The sequence below is a fragment of the Callionymus lyra genome, chromosome 6 (genome assembly GCF_982586985.1).
Source record: "Callionymus lyra chromosome 6, fCalLyr1.hap1.1, whole genome shotgun sequence".
NCBI lineage: Eukaryota > Metazoa > Chordata > Actinopteri > Syngnathiformes > Callionymidae > Callionymus > Callionymus lyra.
The window spans coordinates 25,793,337-25,810,716 of NC_141823.1; the positions used below are offsets into that span (position 1 = coordinate 25,793,337).

The window sequence follows — 17,380 nt, forward strand, 5'->3', positions numbered from 1 at the left end:
GCTGCAGAGTTCTGAATCAACTGCAGACGAGACAGCTCCTTCTTGTTAAGACATAAAAAAACAAACTGTTACAATAGTCCAGACGAGAAGAAACAAACGCATGGATTACAAGCTCCAGATCATGTTCCGACAACATTTTCCTAAGTTTAGAGATTTTTCTCAGTTGAAGGAAACAGTTTCTGGTCAGTTTTCTGCAGTGTCGAACAAGAGACATGTCTTTATCAAATACAACACCCAGGTTTCTCAGGCTCAGTTTGACAGACTGACCTAAGTCACCCAAGTACTGACTCAACCCTGGAATCTTATCATCAGGAGCAATCACCAGAGTTTCAGTTTTGTCCACATTAAGCTGTAAAGTGTTTCCACTCAGCCATTGTTTGATTTCTAGCAAACAATTGACTAAGCTGTTCAGCCTTTGGGGCTCAGTTGGGTCAAAAGAGCAGTAGAGCTGGATGTCATCAGCAAAAATGTGATAAGAAACATCTGGAAATCTCTGAATGATTTTACCGAGGGGAATCAAGTACAGCAAAAACAATAAAGGACCCAGAACAAAACCTTGAGGGACTCCACACAACAGATCTGCCGATTCAGACCTCATTTGATTGGCAGATACACTAAAACTGCGCCCAGAAAGGTAAGATGAGAACCATTCTAACACAGACCCAGACAGTCCCACTTCATCCCTTAGTCTTCTCAGCAGGATCTGGTGATCAACTGTGTCAAAGGCTGAGGACAGATCCAAGAGAACCAGAACAGTGAATTTACCCGAGTCAGCCGACATCATGATGTCACTGGACACTTTCAATAAAGCTGTCTCCGTTTACGGAATGATGTTTACGGAAGCCAGACTGAAACTTCTCATGGATGTCGCTCTGATCCAGGAACAAAGACAGCTGCTCAGACACCACCTTCTCCAAGATCTTGGACATGAAAGGGAGCTTAGAAATAGGCCTGAAATTACTGAGGTCAGTTGGGTCTAAGCCTGTTTTTTTGAGCAGAGGCTCCACAATGGCATGTTTAAATGCATTGGGAAAAACCCCTGTGGAAAGGGAGAGGTTCACCATATTGGTAACCCAGGGGCCAATTACATCAAATACTTTGATAAAAAGCCTACAAGGAAGGACGTCATCTGAGCAAGAGGATGGTTTCATCTTGTTCACTAGTGCTGATATCACCCAAAGATACAGCAGTGAAGGAGGACCAAGAGGAGGAGATGGGCTCAGAGACAGTAGGGGTTCCAAACAAAGGGGGAGAGATTTTCTCTTTGATCAATTTAATTTTGTCAATGAAAAATCTCAACAATGCATTGCTGTCAGCTTCACAGAAGACAGGCGTGATTTGAGGAGCAGGAGACACAAGAGAATTAATCGTGTCAAACAAAACTTTGGGGTTTTTCTATTTGCTGCTACCAGTTTTCTGATGTAATCAGATCTAGCAGTTTCTACCATCTCATTGTAAGAAGTCAACAGATACCTGAGGTGAAGTCTGTGCGCCTCAAGTTGAGTAGACTTCCAGAGACGCTCAGTCTTTCGACAAAGTCTCTTCAGACTCAGGAGATCTTCATTTGTCCAAGGGCACCGTTTTTTCTGAATTTTCAAGTTCGATTTAACAGGTGCCACTTGATCCAGTATTTCAACACAATGACCAGTGAAACAGTGAATCAAACTGTCCACGTCTGTGCAGTCATCAAAGGAAAGAGCGTCAAACAAAGCAGAAAAACTGTCTGCAGTATCGGCTGAGATGACACGCCTCTGAGACCTAACTTTCAAAGGCTTAGGTTCAGGGATGAAGTCCAGGTTAAACAAGACAAGAGAATGATCACTCAGATGGACATCATATACAGATACATTATAAATGTCCAGGCCAAGAGTAAAAACTAAGTCTAAAATGTGGCCTTTTGATGAGTGGGTTCAGAAACATGTTGCTCAAAATTAAAGGCTTCAGTTAAAGTTAAAAGTTCTTTAGCAGAACAAGATGTGACGTCATCAACATGAAGATTAAAGTCTCCAAGAATAAGAACAGATTCCATTTGAATAATGGAAGATAAGAAGTCACTAAAGTCTTTCAAGAACATCGCCGCAGGACCAGGCGGGCGGTAGATTGACACACAATAGAAAGGTCTTGTAGAACCAACCAAGATCATCTGAGACTCAAAAGAAGTGAATTCCTGTGTCTGAATCACTTTGCAAGAACAACTCTCCCTAAAAACAGTAGCAAGACCTCCTCCACGACCAGAGAGGCGAGGCTTCCCAAGAACAGCGCTCCCTACTGGACAGAGTTCGTTCAGATGAATAAACTCTTCCTCTCTCTGCCAAGTCTCAGAAAGACATAATAAATCCAAATTAACTCTTGTGAAAAGATCATTAAGAATAAAGGATTTATTAGTAATGGAGCAGTCAATCAACTGATTACACTCCATGACTCCTGATTGGGTTAAGGGGGGGCTCTTTATTGGTTGGATCCAAAACCTGCACCATCTCAGCCCTTTTCTAGAACAGTTTCACACCTGTGGTTTAGATGATCCAGACAGATGGCGGTTAAAGGTCATGGATGTCCAAACCGGTCCTCAAAAGGCAGGGGGTTGGTGCAGGTTATTGTTCCAACCAATCAAGAGCCCCCTTTCAACCTGATCAGGAGTCTTCGGAATGTAATTGTTAGATTGTCAGCCAGGTGTTGCTTGTTTCAGCTGAAACCTTATTGGTTAAACTGTACATGCTTGATCGGTTGGAACAAAGCGGATCTTTGGGGACACCTATGTATAGCTCATGGGCAGCAAGGCAGGTTCAGACGGAAGCAGTAGAATTTTTTAACACAGCAGGTGAATATCTGAACTCTGAGAATTACTTAAGAGCAGCCTGTTCATTGGTGAAACAAACCTGCAGCTTTCACGCATGACAACTTTCCTTCACATGCCTCTCACTACACATATTTGATAAGATACGTTTGTTGGCCACCAAACATGTTGTCTACGCTGAAGGTAAACCATGTTAGATTCCTTCTTGTATGCTCTTAGCAGCAGCAATGTAGATCCTCCTCAGGGAAACGTTTCAGTCGACAAAAGAATGACTGGTTGAAAGGAAGGGATAGGTGGAAGAAAAAAGTTGAGTTTTTTTATACTCGTTTATAAAGCTTAATCTGAATGTTTTTAATATGTCATGACCTCGTTTTGATTTGGCATAGAATATACAGTGTACATTTCATGGTTATGTCACAAAAAAACATTGTTTAATTATTTTGATCATACAATGTTGACTTGCAATTATCCATTCATTTTCCACCGCTTCATCCTTACCGGGGTCGCAGGGAGCCTGGAGTCTATCCCAGTATCATAGGGCGAGAGGCAGGGGACACCCTGGACAGGATGCCAGTCTGACGCAGGACACACATCCATACCTATGGACAATTTCCCAAAGTCGTCAATCAACCTCTGTATGATTTTGGACTGTGGGAGGAAACCGGAGTGCCCGGAGTAAACCCACGCAACACATTACACCTGTTAAATAACCATCAATGAAGTTTGCAGCCAAAAGTGTGAAAAATCCACCACGTTGGACCCAATAGTTTAATTATTGATCACAAACATGCACATACTGTATATAAAACCATCACTAATGCTTCATAATAACCTGATGATTTAAGTGTGATGTCGAGGTTCTTCTGAACATTACAAATGTTTCAAACTGTGACCCAGTGTTGAAACTACCCATGGTCCAGTTTGTGAAACTCAAAGGGTAAAAAGATGTTTGGACGTCATCTTTCAGAAAGGCACAGCAACAGTGGTGCGTCGAGCACAGGTTGAACTGATTCTTTAAGTCATGTTTAACGACCATTTCCCTCAACATTTGAACATCCAATTGTGTTGAACAACAAACAGGCTTTAGTGTGCGTCTGAATTGACCATGTTGTGTCGTGACAACAAAATGTTGAACGAAGTCAAAGACTTTTAAAAATACTTCTGCAAGTTTGACCTGTGTGGAGTTTGTATGTTCTTCCCATGTTGTGTGGGTTTACTCCGGGTACTCCAGTTTTCTCCCACAGTCCAAAAACACAGGTTGATGGGAACTTATTGCAGGACAAACTGGTGTCCTGTCCAGGGAGTCCCCCGCCTCTCGCCCAGAGAAACTGGGATAGACTCAGCTACAACATAAGAGATTAAGCAGCACAGGACAAATGCATACAAATAGAAGTAAACTGGACATTGAAACGAGACCCCTTTGAAGTCATGTTGATCAGAGATTGTCTCCTGACAGCGGAACAACAAATCTTTGGACTTCATTAGTGGCATTTGTTCCAAAATGACAGTTAATCCACCGAGACAACCATAGCCTTGCAGACTCAAGTAAACCTCACAAAACAAGTGTAGAAAGTCTTTTAAGCCAATGTTTGTAGTTTAGATTCAGTCTTTAGAGACAAACGTGTCTACTGTACTAATCAGTCATTTACTGTAGCATGAGTCATGTTTTTAGTTTGAGTTACTGCACGTTATCCTCAGAGTTAAAAAGATTGAAACTAGAATTAGTTAAAAACTTCTAGACTCAAAGCTTTACAAACTCCACATCAGTTCAATTTTTGACAAAGACATTTTAGGGGAAAATCCTTTAGAAAAGTCAAACACAAGTCATTAATGCTTAAACACCTTTATTGTGCCCAATCCGAACATTCTCCACAACTGCTCATGAACAGCAGACTTGGTAGACCACAATGAGGTAGACTTTCAGAAACTCTAAAAAGCTCAGCAGGACAACGAGAACGATAAAGGACAGACTTGGTCTTTGGCACACAGCTTATGTCCTACAGGAACTGGAAAGCTAAGACAGCGCGGGGCTCATACATTGAGGTCTACTCAAGCTCTGGGTCCATTTAATGTCACGTGGAGGTTCTTACAATCAACAGGAAACAAGCGGCTTTTCTAATAATGGCACGTCCCCCTGCTGATGTACAAAAGTGATTAAAAACCACCTCCACCTCTCCGAGTGCAAATTAAAAGGTGCAGAAAAAACAACATGTCGAGATCACATCGAAGGAAAAAATCTGGTAGTTTGAAAGTGATGGACAGGTGGAAGATCATCCGACACTAAACTGGATCAAAAAGTGAGCGTCCAACACGGAAATGTCAAAATTAAAAAAGGGGAAAAAAAAAAAAAAAGCCAAAAAAAAATCTGGAGAAAAATGCAAGACACGAAAATAAAAAATAAAAAAGGGGGATTTCCCATAAAGAGCCACCTGGTAGAATTCGGTTCAAAATGTTAATGTCATGACTAAAAACCGTTTGTGTACAAATTAGTAAAAAACTGCGTAAAAATGTCTGAAATGCGACCAGTTAAATGAAGCCTTCAACTCCCAAAGTAAGAAATACCAGCTGGTTTGCACAGGAGGACAGACGCCAACTGGGAGGGGAAAATAAAAATTTAAAGGCACTGTTTGGCATCGGCCAATTAGACTTGCGTGATTGCTCTTCACTATGCAACACAGGGAAAACAAAAAGAAAAAACAAAAACAAAAACACCTTGGAACTTTAGTGGAACCCTCATCATGAGGGGTCAGCTAAAGCTCAAGGGGTCCCTCGTTTACCCCAACAAGGTCACTGTGCATAGTGCCACTGTGAACGACAGCAAAAATGTAGCAAGTGCAAAAGTGAACAGTTCCTACAGTGAGATCCCCTGTGAAGTGCCACGGCGCCCCCTACACTGCAGAGGATGCGGGCACGGTGCTCTCCTCGGTGGAGCCCGTCGAGCGGGCCACCTTCTCTGGCCCAGCAGAGGTCCTGGACTCCTCTTAGCTGGAGTCGCGGCTCTTCTGGTTGCGCATGAGCGGCCGGTGGTTGCTCAGGATGTCCATGGAGTGTTGCCAGTGCCAGCAGGAGCGGCAGTAGTACTTGAAGCAGGCCTGGAACACATGACAGCGTCACTACATGGAAGCAGGAAAACTGACTTTTGAGTTAAAACTGAGATTCACTTTTCCTGAGACTACAGGACAAAATAACATTTCTGAATATAGTCCTCAGCACAGAATAGTGCTACAAGAATATTGTATTTTATATTAAAATACATTTTAAATCACTTAAAGACTGATTAAAACATGTTAAAGTGATTTAAAAAAAACATTTGAAGCTCATGCCATGTAGTTAAGAATTTTACAATAAACTTTTCTCCGACTTTATCTCTTCTTTTTGCCGTCCCTTTAATCACCCACCCTCAAAGACATTACCTGCTCAGATTTAAAGTTAAATTACAGGTGAAGTGGTAAATAACATCAGGGTGAAAGCCTTTACTAAATATTTTGATTAAAAGTTTTAATATTTTCAAGTTAAAGTATTTTAATTAAAAGTTAATAAATAAATGGCCAACTTTGCTAGTTCTTAAAGCCCCGCCCTCAGGATTGGGGTAAATTACTTTCGAGGTAATATTTCATATTCATGTACAAACACCTTCTGGATATAATTCTGGAGAATCAAAGATTCTAACAAAATGGCTCAGAACTGTGACTGGGTTGTTCCAGCATAAATAGACCAGAATCATTGTTAAGTCGTCCTAAAAACCAAGAATAGAAAAGGGTTCAGACAACTTTGATGTCAGCACCGGCATCGTCACATTTATAACTAACATTGTAAAATATTCACTTAGACAAAGTCATTTGTTCATTAAGATCAAACATTCAAAAGAACAAGAGTGAATAAGTGGAACATACAATAATCATCTTAGACTGATTAGCGCCAATCCTTACTAGAAACATCCAGCTTTCATCTTTTCACTTGATAACACGAGCATATGAACAGAACCTTTCATGCATCATAACTCATTAAAGTATTTTAGAATCCCTCAGTCAGGGATGTGCACCTGCTTTCATGACATTAGAAGTCAGATGTTGCATTTTTTCCTACATTATACGCTGCATATCTAAAGATTTATTAAGCCTTTTACACACATCTAGGCATTTGAGCGGAGAAAATCTTTCACTTTGAGAATGAGGTACAATGAGTGAAGGTTATTTAAAGTAAAAAAATAAGTTACCTGGTCTCGGCAGAAAAAAGGTCCTGGCTGACGAACGCAGATTTGACACATGGAGTCTTCCAGGTACGGATCAATCTGGACCTGAAGGGAACAATAACATGTGAACCAGTGGCATTGATGAGGGACTTGATCCGTGTACATTGTAGTCACTGCAGCAGCTCACTTATGAGGTGGGATTGAGCGTCACGTGAGTCACGTGAGTCACACTCAAGACTTTAACCAATGTTGTACAGCATAGAAATCCAAACACCGATGCAAGACGATAAAAAGCACATTGAAAAGTGACACCTCACGTCAATGGAAAAAAAATAAAGTGTACCTTCTTTGAGAACTTTGGAGTTTTAATTTCAACAAAAGCCGCACAGACTGCCTTCAGGAAACTGCGTTGGTTGTCAAAAGTGACACGTCCAGAACCTAAAAATGAAGCAGTTTAGACTCATGTGGTGCCGAGTCATTCTTCCGTCCTGGTGTGGTCTCACCGATGGGATACTTGTGCTTGTCCGTGTCGATGCCGGCGTACATGACTCCTCCGAACAGGTCGTTCATGATGCTGGCCAAGGCTTCAGCGTTGATCATGCCATGCAGAGCTCCGACAAACACCGTCTTACTGGGGTCCAAACGCTGAGCCGGGCAGCGCACGTAGTTGCTGTCAGAGATCACCCAGGGGATCACCTGCACCTGTGCACCCAAGACAGAACAATCAGCCACACAGGAGATCGATGAGTCATTTTTTGAAGGAGTTGAACACTTGCATCCTTCAGGCGCATCCTGCGACTGGACATCTTGAAATAGTATTCCCGGTCCTCAGGGTGGAAGGGGTCCTGGGAGCAGGCCTGCAGCAGGGCTCGGACAGATTTCTCGTTCTCAAACACCAGGTAGACGTAGCCTGTGAGCAGACGTGAACAGGACAAGACAATCTCAACCACGGAAAAGTACAAACTATTTAATACATGAAAACTACCATAGAGAATAAAAGTGAATATTGTAAAAAAAAAAAATTAAGAATTAAAATACACTCATAACACTGACACAGTGCATTATGGGACTTCATGACATTACCTTGATTCTGGTCACGGGCTAAAAATTCAATGTTAAATGTCTTCAGGCATTAATTTGCAAAAAAATAAAACACTAAAATTTAACTGTTTTTATTTACTGGATGTTTGAAAGTAAAAGGCTGTGCATGCATGTCTGCCAGTGAGCGACTGCTGCTCGACTGAGAGGCAGAAGTCTGGAGGACTTTCGTTCTGATCACGGTTTTTAAACATACTTGAATGAAGAGCTCAATATTTGCATCATTAGAAGCAGATATTGAGTTGTGCTGGATTTATTTAAAGTTTGTTGATCATTTAGAGATTAAGTTTGAGGATTGCAACAGTAAAAAAAAAACATTAAAGTTAGTTACTAAAGCACTAAACTTCATGACCTAAACTGAACTCAAATTATTCATCATTTATGATGAATTTATTTTTAATTTAGTGTAGTGAAAAGTCAACTGACGTCAAACACTGAAGTGATCAACCTTAACCTTCATTTAAGTAGTATTAAACATAAAAATACTTGTATTGATTTGAGGACATTATGAAGACTACATCAACATGATCCATCCTCAGGCAATAAGTCACCATGAGTTATTGGCCCAGTGAGGAAATGAAACACAGGTTGACAGTCATTTTAAAAAGCCACATAATTGTCCAAAAAGATTACCACGGTTACCATTTTACCATTAACAGTTACAACCCTAATGCAACTTAATATCTTTTAAACACTGGGCCACAATATAAACTGCGTTTTACTCCTGTAGACAATGAATCAAGAGTGGCAAAATGTTAAGGAAAGGGTCAAAGGTCACATTGGCATTAAGAGTTTAGACATTTATTGTAACACAAACGTGTAATCATATCCACACACATTTGAACTGTAGTGACAATTAAAATAAAGGTCCATGATTCAAATATTGCACCCAAACTGTGCACCAGGTGCCATTTGTGATTTTAATCATACACACAAACACCTGTGAACTACTTGAAACTCACCACAGTGCTACCATCAAGTAAAAAAATATGCCTACCAGCTTGTTGTTACCTTTAGCAACATTACCTTTAGGAGGGTAGCGAGGGTGTTTCCCATCCTTACCCGGCCACTCCACGGTCAGCGGGCCATAGACCGCAAAAGTGCCGATCAGTCCGGCTAAAAACATAGATTGATCGATCACAGAATTAATCCACACAGTCGTCAATTTTCCCGTACGACACGTCATTCGATCAGTAGGAAAGTCACCTTCCGTGATGTCCCATGGAACGCCACCAAGAAACACCTTGCAGGAGTACAGAGGATCTTTGTTGTTTCTGGGCGGCAGCTGGCCACTCCAGGTGAAGGACGCTTCATTAACAGCTGCCAAGATTTTTATAGTTTTAGACACAAACTCAATCATTTTAAAAACATAGCTGAAGTACATCAACTACCTGCAGCCTGTCTGTGCAAGCGAGCTTCCCGCTCAATACTGAAGGCATTCGATTGGTCCAGGACATCCATGCCAGGCCAGGGGGAGCTCGTGCGCCAGCGGCGTGACATGGCAGAGACTGGACTGGCACTCGGTGGTGGGGTCAGAGGACCAGAGGGGTCCTGGGGATCCATGCGGGAGCCCAGTCTCATCAGCTCCCTTTGTTTGTTAGATGTTAGGTAAGGCAGAGACGGGGAAATCTGCAGCGTTGACTAAAAATGAAAGAAATAGCATTTTACACTTTAGCCTCAAACATTCTCAGTCCTGAACATCCTGCAGCTTTATTTAAAGCCATTCAGGATTAAAGTCAAGGCCAATACCATTGTAAACAGATATTGAAAAAAATAAATATTTTTGGTCCAATGAAACACTCAAATAGTAGTAAATCTTTTAATAATTAGAAACTTATGGATATACTGACTCTGGCATCAGTCCAATCCAGCCTCTTAAAACTGGAGCGGTGCATCCCTATATTAAGTGACTTAATATTAAAAATTCAATTCAAATTATTGACAAATGTCTTGAATCATACGTCAATATTAAAACTTGATCTGTGGATCAGAATCTGCTGATGGTTCGACGCACACGATTCAGGTCCAGAGAAGATGACTCCTTCAAGTAACATCTTAAGACAATTTTATTAGTGCGTTTTACTTTTGCTTTTCCTTGATTTGAGACTCCTTTGTCTCGTTGTTGTCTTGACCTTGTAGCATATATTTTATTAAGTATTGTTTTGATTGTTTAACACTTTGTGACCTTGGTCTGGAAAAGCACTCTATAAATATAAAAAAACTTCTTAAATATTGATCCATTTTAATATAAATGAAAGCTTATCTTTACATTCAGGAGTTTTAATGCCATTTAAGACTTCAAGGTTTCACAGGAAGTTCCCTCGTCAGGGGTTTGTGTTTAAGATATCAGTTGAACTTTTTTTTTTTTATGAAGACATAAAACTCTTTCCTCAAAGACTTTGAAGAAACGTACCAGGAGATCACAAATGTGATCAGAGCTGGTGCTGAAGCAGCTTGTGTCCGAGTCTTCAGGACTGGAGTGGGGCTCACAAAACGAGCTGGAGTCCAAACGATTGGCCATGCGAGCCATCCTGGGGAACTTCTCCAGGAAGTCTGCTGTCACACTGTTCTCGTTGGGAAGGTAGTTGGAGGGTTTCCCAAGGATGTTGTTGAAGGGGCTGTTAAGGATACCCATCACTGAGGCGACAAGGATGAAACAACAAGGACATCAGTCACGACAATAACCTTGAGATTTCATTCTGCTACACAAAAACGAATAGATCTTATATCATCGTCACCTCAGGCCACAAGGACACACAGACTGAAGCCAAGACATTCCCTCATCTTTTAAAGTGTGGGGATGAGAACCCACAGGACTGGGGAGGAGGGGTTAAGTGAAGGGTTTTCACTTGTGTGGTTACAAACGCAGTGGGGTAATCAGTCACTTTCAAAGGATTGTGAAGCAGTGACTTGCAGTTCTTAAAAGGAAGATGTATCAACAAAGATTATATTCCAAGCCAGGAAACCCAATAAGGCTTTCCTTGAACCTTTCTGTTCCATCCTCAAATAATTTCCTAAGAGAAAAAGTCATTAAATATTTAAGATCCTCAAATGGAGCATCAATCAGTTCAAAGAACGCTCATTGTATATATTATTTAAATGAATAATCCCATTTTTAAAAATTCTTATATAAATTTGAAGTACTCTACAGGCTGGTTAACTACATTTTAAACAGCACTTGACTTACTTAACCTGATCAGTTATTAATTACTTTGTTTATAGTCAATATACTAATAGGATTAAGATATTAAAATGTGTAAACACTTTATCTAAAGTTGCAAATGTATCATAACAGCAACTCGACTTTCACTTGTAAAAGGTGCGATAGATGTGCATCACTAAGATCAACTATGAGGCCTGTACCACGTCAACAAAGGTCCAGTGGGATCAGGCCTAGTACAAAGCTCAACTCTATATGCTAGCAGTGCTGCATGTAGCTCCACTGTCTGGCTTGTTGTTTAAACCCTTCAAACATGGCATCAATGACTTGCAGAAAATAAAATAACGAAGCATACAGCAGCCAAGATCAGTCTGGTTACACATTTAACATATCATCTAAACAAGTGAAAGCTACAGGACAGCATTAACTTGGACAATGGATAGAAAAAAGGTGGACTTGTGTGATGCTCAAAGCAAAACTGCCACATCATCCTGCATAGAGATGCTTCAATTCAAACAGCTACACATCACTTTCAAGGTTCTAACACCATCTCCTCTAATAAAGTAGTGTGTACTGTCGGATCAGAACTTTTGTTTTAGATACTTTAACGTCCGGGGAAACTTACTTGACGGGGAGCTATTTGGTGCCTGAGAAGAGTTGATGTGGGACTCAGTCTCCAGGTTGCTCCAGGTCCGATCCCAGCCCGACACACGCAGGGACTGGAGGCCCAGGCCCAGACCCAGGTCGCCGACGTTGACACCCTGTTGGCCCCTGGTGGACTGCTGCTGCTGTTGGTGGTGCTGCTGTTGGTGCTGCTGCTGCGTCTCCTGGGAGCCGTGCATGCCACCACAGCTGGGGAAGAGCATTCGTCTGCTGCCCACAACAGCCAGCTCCGAGTCTGTCAGTCAAAGAGCCATGAAGAGAGACAAAGTGTTAAACTGCAGGATACAGTTGGATGCTGCGTCACAACAGGGAGACAAAAAAAAAAAAAAAAAAGTTCTCATTGTCAGACGTAAGCCCCGACTGACCTGCTGCCTCTGGTACAACTGCCATGCATTTCCATCTGCATCCCTGACCACCCTAGCAGCATGTGACATGGCTGCTGATGCACTCGCACACCCCTGCTAATGACATCAGCTTCCTCCACCTCCCGACCTGCTTTGCTAATAACCGTGTCATCGAAGGTTCCCGTCAGGGCTAGCGTCGCCGATAGAACTACCCCCTCGCCCGGGTAGACGCAGCCCGTCTCCGTCAGAGGACGACTGTCACTGCTGCCGCCGACACAGAGTAGTCTTGTTCGTCTGAAGGGAGGGGGGGGAGTTGAGGAGCAGCAGCATCAGCTGGAGAGCAAGTGACTCAGCAGACCAAGTCTGCCAGATGAAGCCAACTATAGCAAGTAGTTCATCCTTTGTACACGTCTGAAACCAAGTGAAAGACCGTCTGACGGTGCTAACCGACAAGGTTTTAGTGGAATTTGCACACAGACCTGGACTCATTCCAAATACAAGCAGGATTCCTGAATCAGCAACACCAGGCTGAGGCGAGAGCTAAACACGCCCCTTTGTTTTCCTTTTCATGGTCTACACGTCACACCTAACATGACACTAGGATTATCACAGTTTCATTAAAGTTGCTCAAAACAAACATGTTGATCAATGCCTTTCTTAAATCTAGTCTTTTGGATTTTTTTCCACAAGAACTCAAAAACAACCAAGTCATTTTACAGTGAGACATTGGAAACGAAACCGTATAGAAGCATCCACGCAACTGGTATTCAAACTACAATACTCAAACAATTTGGATTATACAGAGGGATGTTTTTAAATCTATGCCACAACCAAAATAGTTGTTGAGTGTATATACACACACATGTAAAGAGTATATATTCTAAGCTCGTTTGTAGTGTAAGCTCCAAGCGTTCACGAATCTGCCGCCTCAGCGTTAATACGAGATTAACACTGTGAGCTTCCACGACAAATTAGTTTTAAAATGGAAGCATTTCTGCCCGCAACTAGACAAGAACACAAGCATTACTCAGAAAGGGTGAGTAGAGTACATTGTGCAATTTAAATTTTGGGTCAAGTATCTGTTTAAATGTCCCCAAAATATCTCAAACCAATCAAAATCATTCCTCTCAAATTAGCCTTTTGTGCAAACTCTTGGTCTCCGTCAAATTAAAACCATAATTAGTTCCAATGCAACGTCAACCCATTAAAGAGAAAACACCATCTTCTCTAAAGTATTCTGTGCTGCAGCATGAATCAGCTGCTGGCACTGATGGGAGACTCTGGAAAGGTTTAAATGTTGGCAGCTCTGACAAGAAACATCTCTGGCAGCAACTCCCAAGTCTCATAGTGACCTTCAATTCAATCACTTCCCAGTAAATTACAATAGCTCTCAAAGCACCGAACGCCGTTAACTAAAAGCTATAACGCAGATTATATAAAAAAAAGTAGAGATATCAAACCTGAGCAGCACCGTTTCATGATGTGTCCGGCTGAGATCAGGTCATGAGTATAAACGCAGACAAAACACCTTTAAACAAAGGTCTCTGGCTCTGTGTCATCACCCTGAAAACATCAGGGCTGCCTTTTAACAGGCTTGTGACGTCAAAAGATCAAGATTCCTTGCTTCCTACGTTATGAAACTAACCAAAACTATAAAAGCATCCTGAGCAGCTTCTGTCCACTCACTAGTTAAACACATTACTAGTTAAACAGTTGACATTAGCATTACAGACACGACTCAGAAATGGCTTAATAACTATCAGTTAATGGAAAAATAGGTGAAACTTGCCCGGAGAAACAGAAGTAGTTGAAGCTTGTGATACAGTTCGAACCGTTGCCATGACACAGATGGAAATACGAACACTGGTTTTCTATTTACTATAATAAAAGGCTTTGTTGCATCTGACCTCTCTGCACTCTGACTTTAATGACATCACGGCACCTTAAAAATGATTAAAAACAAAAAAAACAATTGCATTCAGTAAGATCGATGCCACGTTCGAGTACAACTGGATAACAAAAAAAGGCCAATTTTTCACCTCTTTTTTAAAATATAAAACCAATATAACCAAACAATATCAACCCACATGAGTCTTTAGTTAAATAGAATTTTAAAAAATTCAAAACCTGCCAAACAAAATGGCTTCAGCTTCTTTAGTTCATCACAGAGGTGAAGTTTGTTCCAAAACTACACCAGGGGGTCACTAAAGTGCATCTGGATGTTGGAGTTTGTGTTTCCCATGTTGTTGATCGATGACATGGTCAGTGTCTTAGAGGAACGTCATTCATCCACAATATGTATTCTTAAATTACCTGATATATGACACAAAATAAATCACATAACTACATTGCTGGACTTTAATGATAAAAAAAAATTAAGCCTACAGCCTGCAATAGCTAAGTAAGTTATTTTTATAGTGCTTTTCCAGACCAGGGTCACAAAGCACTTAAACAATCAAAACAATATTCAATAAAGTATATACTATCCTGCCATTTAAAGTATATACTTTATTGAATATTGTTTTGATTGTTTAAGCGCTTTGTGACCCTGGTCTGGAAAAGCGCTATACAAATAAAAATTACTTACTTTAAAGGGCAAGATAAAACTGATGAAATAAAAAGTGCATTACTCCAGAATTCAAAGATTTAAATGAGCTAAACAAGACAAATAAACTTTGTTCAAAGGGTAACGTATATGCAGTACTGGGGTCAACTCACTTTCCACCAACACCTTAAACATCCAACGATTTGCACAAGCATGTCAGTCCTTTACTGTCCTACAAAGGAGAGCGACTTGACACATATTTTAAGTCTGGACTCTGGAGCACCATAAAGAAATTGAACAAGTCATCTGCAAAACCCAAGAATTTCTGCCACTTGTTGAATCATTACATGAAGAGCTCCAGCTCCATCAGAGCCTTCTCAACATGAGAACATCCCATAATACGTTTTGCCCCTCATGAGATGGTCGCAGTCAAGTGTGTTCATACCACACATCTGGTCACACTTGGTCCTGCCGCTGCTGGGGGTCGCACACACCCCCGTGAAGTCCAGAGCGTTGCCCAGCATAGTGTTCATCCTGCGGAAGATGTCGGCGTTGCTGCAGGAGGACAGAGCCACTGACTCGGAGTCAGGGCAGTCGGTCCTGCGGGCCTCGTCTTTCTGCTGGAGTTACCAGGAAGAGAGAGAAAAAAAATAGTTAAATTGGCGCGAATATTTAAATTAAAAAACACTTAAATAAAAGCTATAGTTTGACGTTTCATGTGAAATGGCGTGGATTCGTCTAATATTTAACGCGTTTTATTTGAGAAATTCACTAGGAAATACTTTCTAATTTCTTTTTTTTGTGACACTGAGCTACTCACCAGAGAAAACGCCATGTTGTGCAGCAGCTCTCAGTAGAAAAGTCACGTTAGTAACACGGACTCACGCGCGCGCAGCGCTTTAAGCAGCGAGCAGCTAATTATGATGATGAGCTGAACGTGTGTCAGGGCCTCACAGGGGCCCCGGTCACGTGACCGCCAACGGATTTTGATTTTTAAATTTATAATAATGGGATTTTTTTTTTTAATTTTTAGTTACGTGTCCTCGGTGGGGTGAATTGAAGCTCCGGGTCAAAGGTCAAAATAAAGATGATGCAGAAATCTATTTTTTGGGGGGGTCATGATGACGTTGAAGTTGTATTTCTATCAGAATGATCACATTTTTTTTTTAAATATAATAATGTGATTTTAGTTACGTCTCCTCGGTGTGGTGAATTAAAGCACCGGGTCAAAGGTCAAAATAAGGATGATGAAGAAATCTATTTTTTGGGGTCATGATGACGCTGAAGTTGTTTTTCTAGCAGAATGATCACTTTTTTTAAAAAAATATATAATAATGTGATTTTAGTTGCGTCTCCTCGGTGTGGTAAATTAAAACTCCTGGTCAAAATAAAAATGATGCAGAAATCTAGTCAAGTTAAACTTGTATTTCTAGCAGAATGATCACGTTTCTTTTTCGTTAAAAAAAAAACAATAATATTGTGATTTAGTTACGTGTCCTCGGTGGGTTGAATTGAATGTCCGGGTCAAAGGTTAAAATAAAGATGATGCCGAAATCTTTTTTTTGGGGGGGGTCGTGATGACGTTGAAGTTGTATTTCTAGCAGAATGATCGCATTTATTTTTATTTTTATTTTATATATATATTCAGGGAAATATAAAGTATGGTGGCGCAGTATAACGAAATATAGATATTATTAAATACCAAAAATGTATAGCCAAAAGTCAACAGTCAACAAAAGATGATTTTTCTTTTTTTTTATATGGTGAAAGGGAAAAGCCAGAGATAATAAAATAAGCGTAGTCAATATTTTAAGGAGGCTTTTAAAATCAGTAATTAAAAAAAACAAAAAACAACACTGTGCAGTTTGAGTGAAAATGTAATATATTTATAAATAAACATTGTGTTTGACATGCATTGACGCTAAATTCAACTTATTTATGATCCCGAGGCCGTCCTAGAAGCAGGAATGCACTACACCAGTATCACCACTAGGGCTCAGTAGAACCCTTGTCAACACTGCGGTTGTCTCGGCTGCTGGTGTCACAGGTTTTGGTCTTGGCAACATTTTTCCATGTAAACAGTTATTTAGGAACTTTCCTGGTCAAATGGCTCCTTCAGAGCCGCAGCATCAGTTTGACTGAAGCTAGTGAATATAGTTGACCCATCAAATATGTTAAACACACAAAGCTTAAATATTAGAGGTCTGTTTGAATCCTCCCAAAATATTGATTCTGTGGGGCAAAGTTGTACTATTAAATCACATCTATAAGATGTTGCCATCTACACTACCAAAACTTCCACCAAAAATAATGTAATCAGTAGAAAAAAATGCTAGAACTACAGTAAAAAACAAACAATCACGCAGTTTATCTTTGTTTTAATGTTTGTAAATACTAAAAAATAATCAAATTTTATATAATTTGCTTATTCTGTTTATATAGTTAAGCTAAAATTAACATTGACATTTGTCAGTAAGTTCTTTACACAAATGCTTCTTTAGTATAATTCAAGATCAGTGACGTAAATAATACAATAGTATTTAAATATTTATATAGGGCATTATTTATTCCATTATTTATTAAA

At 40.5% G+C, this 17,380-nt stretch overlaps 1 protein-coding gene across 3 annotated transcripts; it reads right to left on the bottom strand.

Moving 5' to 3' along the window:
* Positions 1-4,621: 4,621 nt before the first annotated feature.
* On the bottom strand, positions 4,622-15,676 carry LOC148077746 (cytoplasmic polyadenylation element-binding protein 1-like). 3 transcript variants are annotated; one of them, XM_087794466.1, is made up of 12 exons: positions 15,617-15,676; positions 15,242-15,416; positions 11,870-12,142; positions 10,498-10,721; positions 9,476-9,725; positions 9,291-9,404; positions 9,096-9,200; positions 7,763-7,896; positions 7,490-7,688; positions 7,330-7,424; positions 7,011-7,091; positions 4,622-5,886 (listed from the first exon to the last, which is right to left on the bottom strand). In XM_087794466.1, the coding sequence occupies exons 1-12, from the start codon at positions 15,629-15,631 to the stop codon at positions 5,776-5,778; spliced, it is 1,776 nt and encodes a 591-aa protein (XP_087650592.1). In that variant the 5' UTR covers positions 15,632-15,676; the 3' UTR covers positions 4,622-5,775. The 3 variants fall into 3 exon arrangements, with proteins under 3 accessions (XP_087650592.1, XP_087650594.1, XP_087650593.1); XM_087794468.1 differs by lacking the exons at positions 15,242-15,416; positions 15,617-15,676 and adding an exon at positions 13,712-13,745 and having other exon boundaries at positions 11,870-12,023; positions 12,057-12,142; XM_087794467.1 differs by lacking the exons at positions 15,242-15,416; positions 15,617-15,676 and adding an exon at positions 12,273-12,425 and having other exon boundaries at positions 11,870-12,023; positions 12,057-12,142.
* Between the last annotated feature and the right edge of the window lie 1,704 nt (positions 15,677-17,380).

What these genes read in the sequence shown, in the direction of transcription:
- LOC148077746 (XM_087794466.1), bottom strand. An exon ending in ATCACATTTGTGATCTCCTG is followed by an intron (nt 9,726 to 10,497) that starts GTACGTTTCTTC and finishes TTTCATTTTTAG; the next exon opens with TCAACGCTGCAGATTTCCCC. An exon ending in TAAAGGTAATGTTGCTAAAG is followed by an intron (nt 7,897 to 9,095) that starts GTAACAACAAGC and finishes GTCTGCTCACAG; the next exon opens with GCTACGTCTACCTGGTGTTT.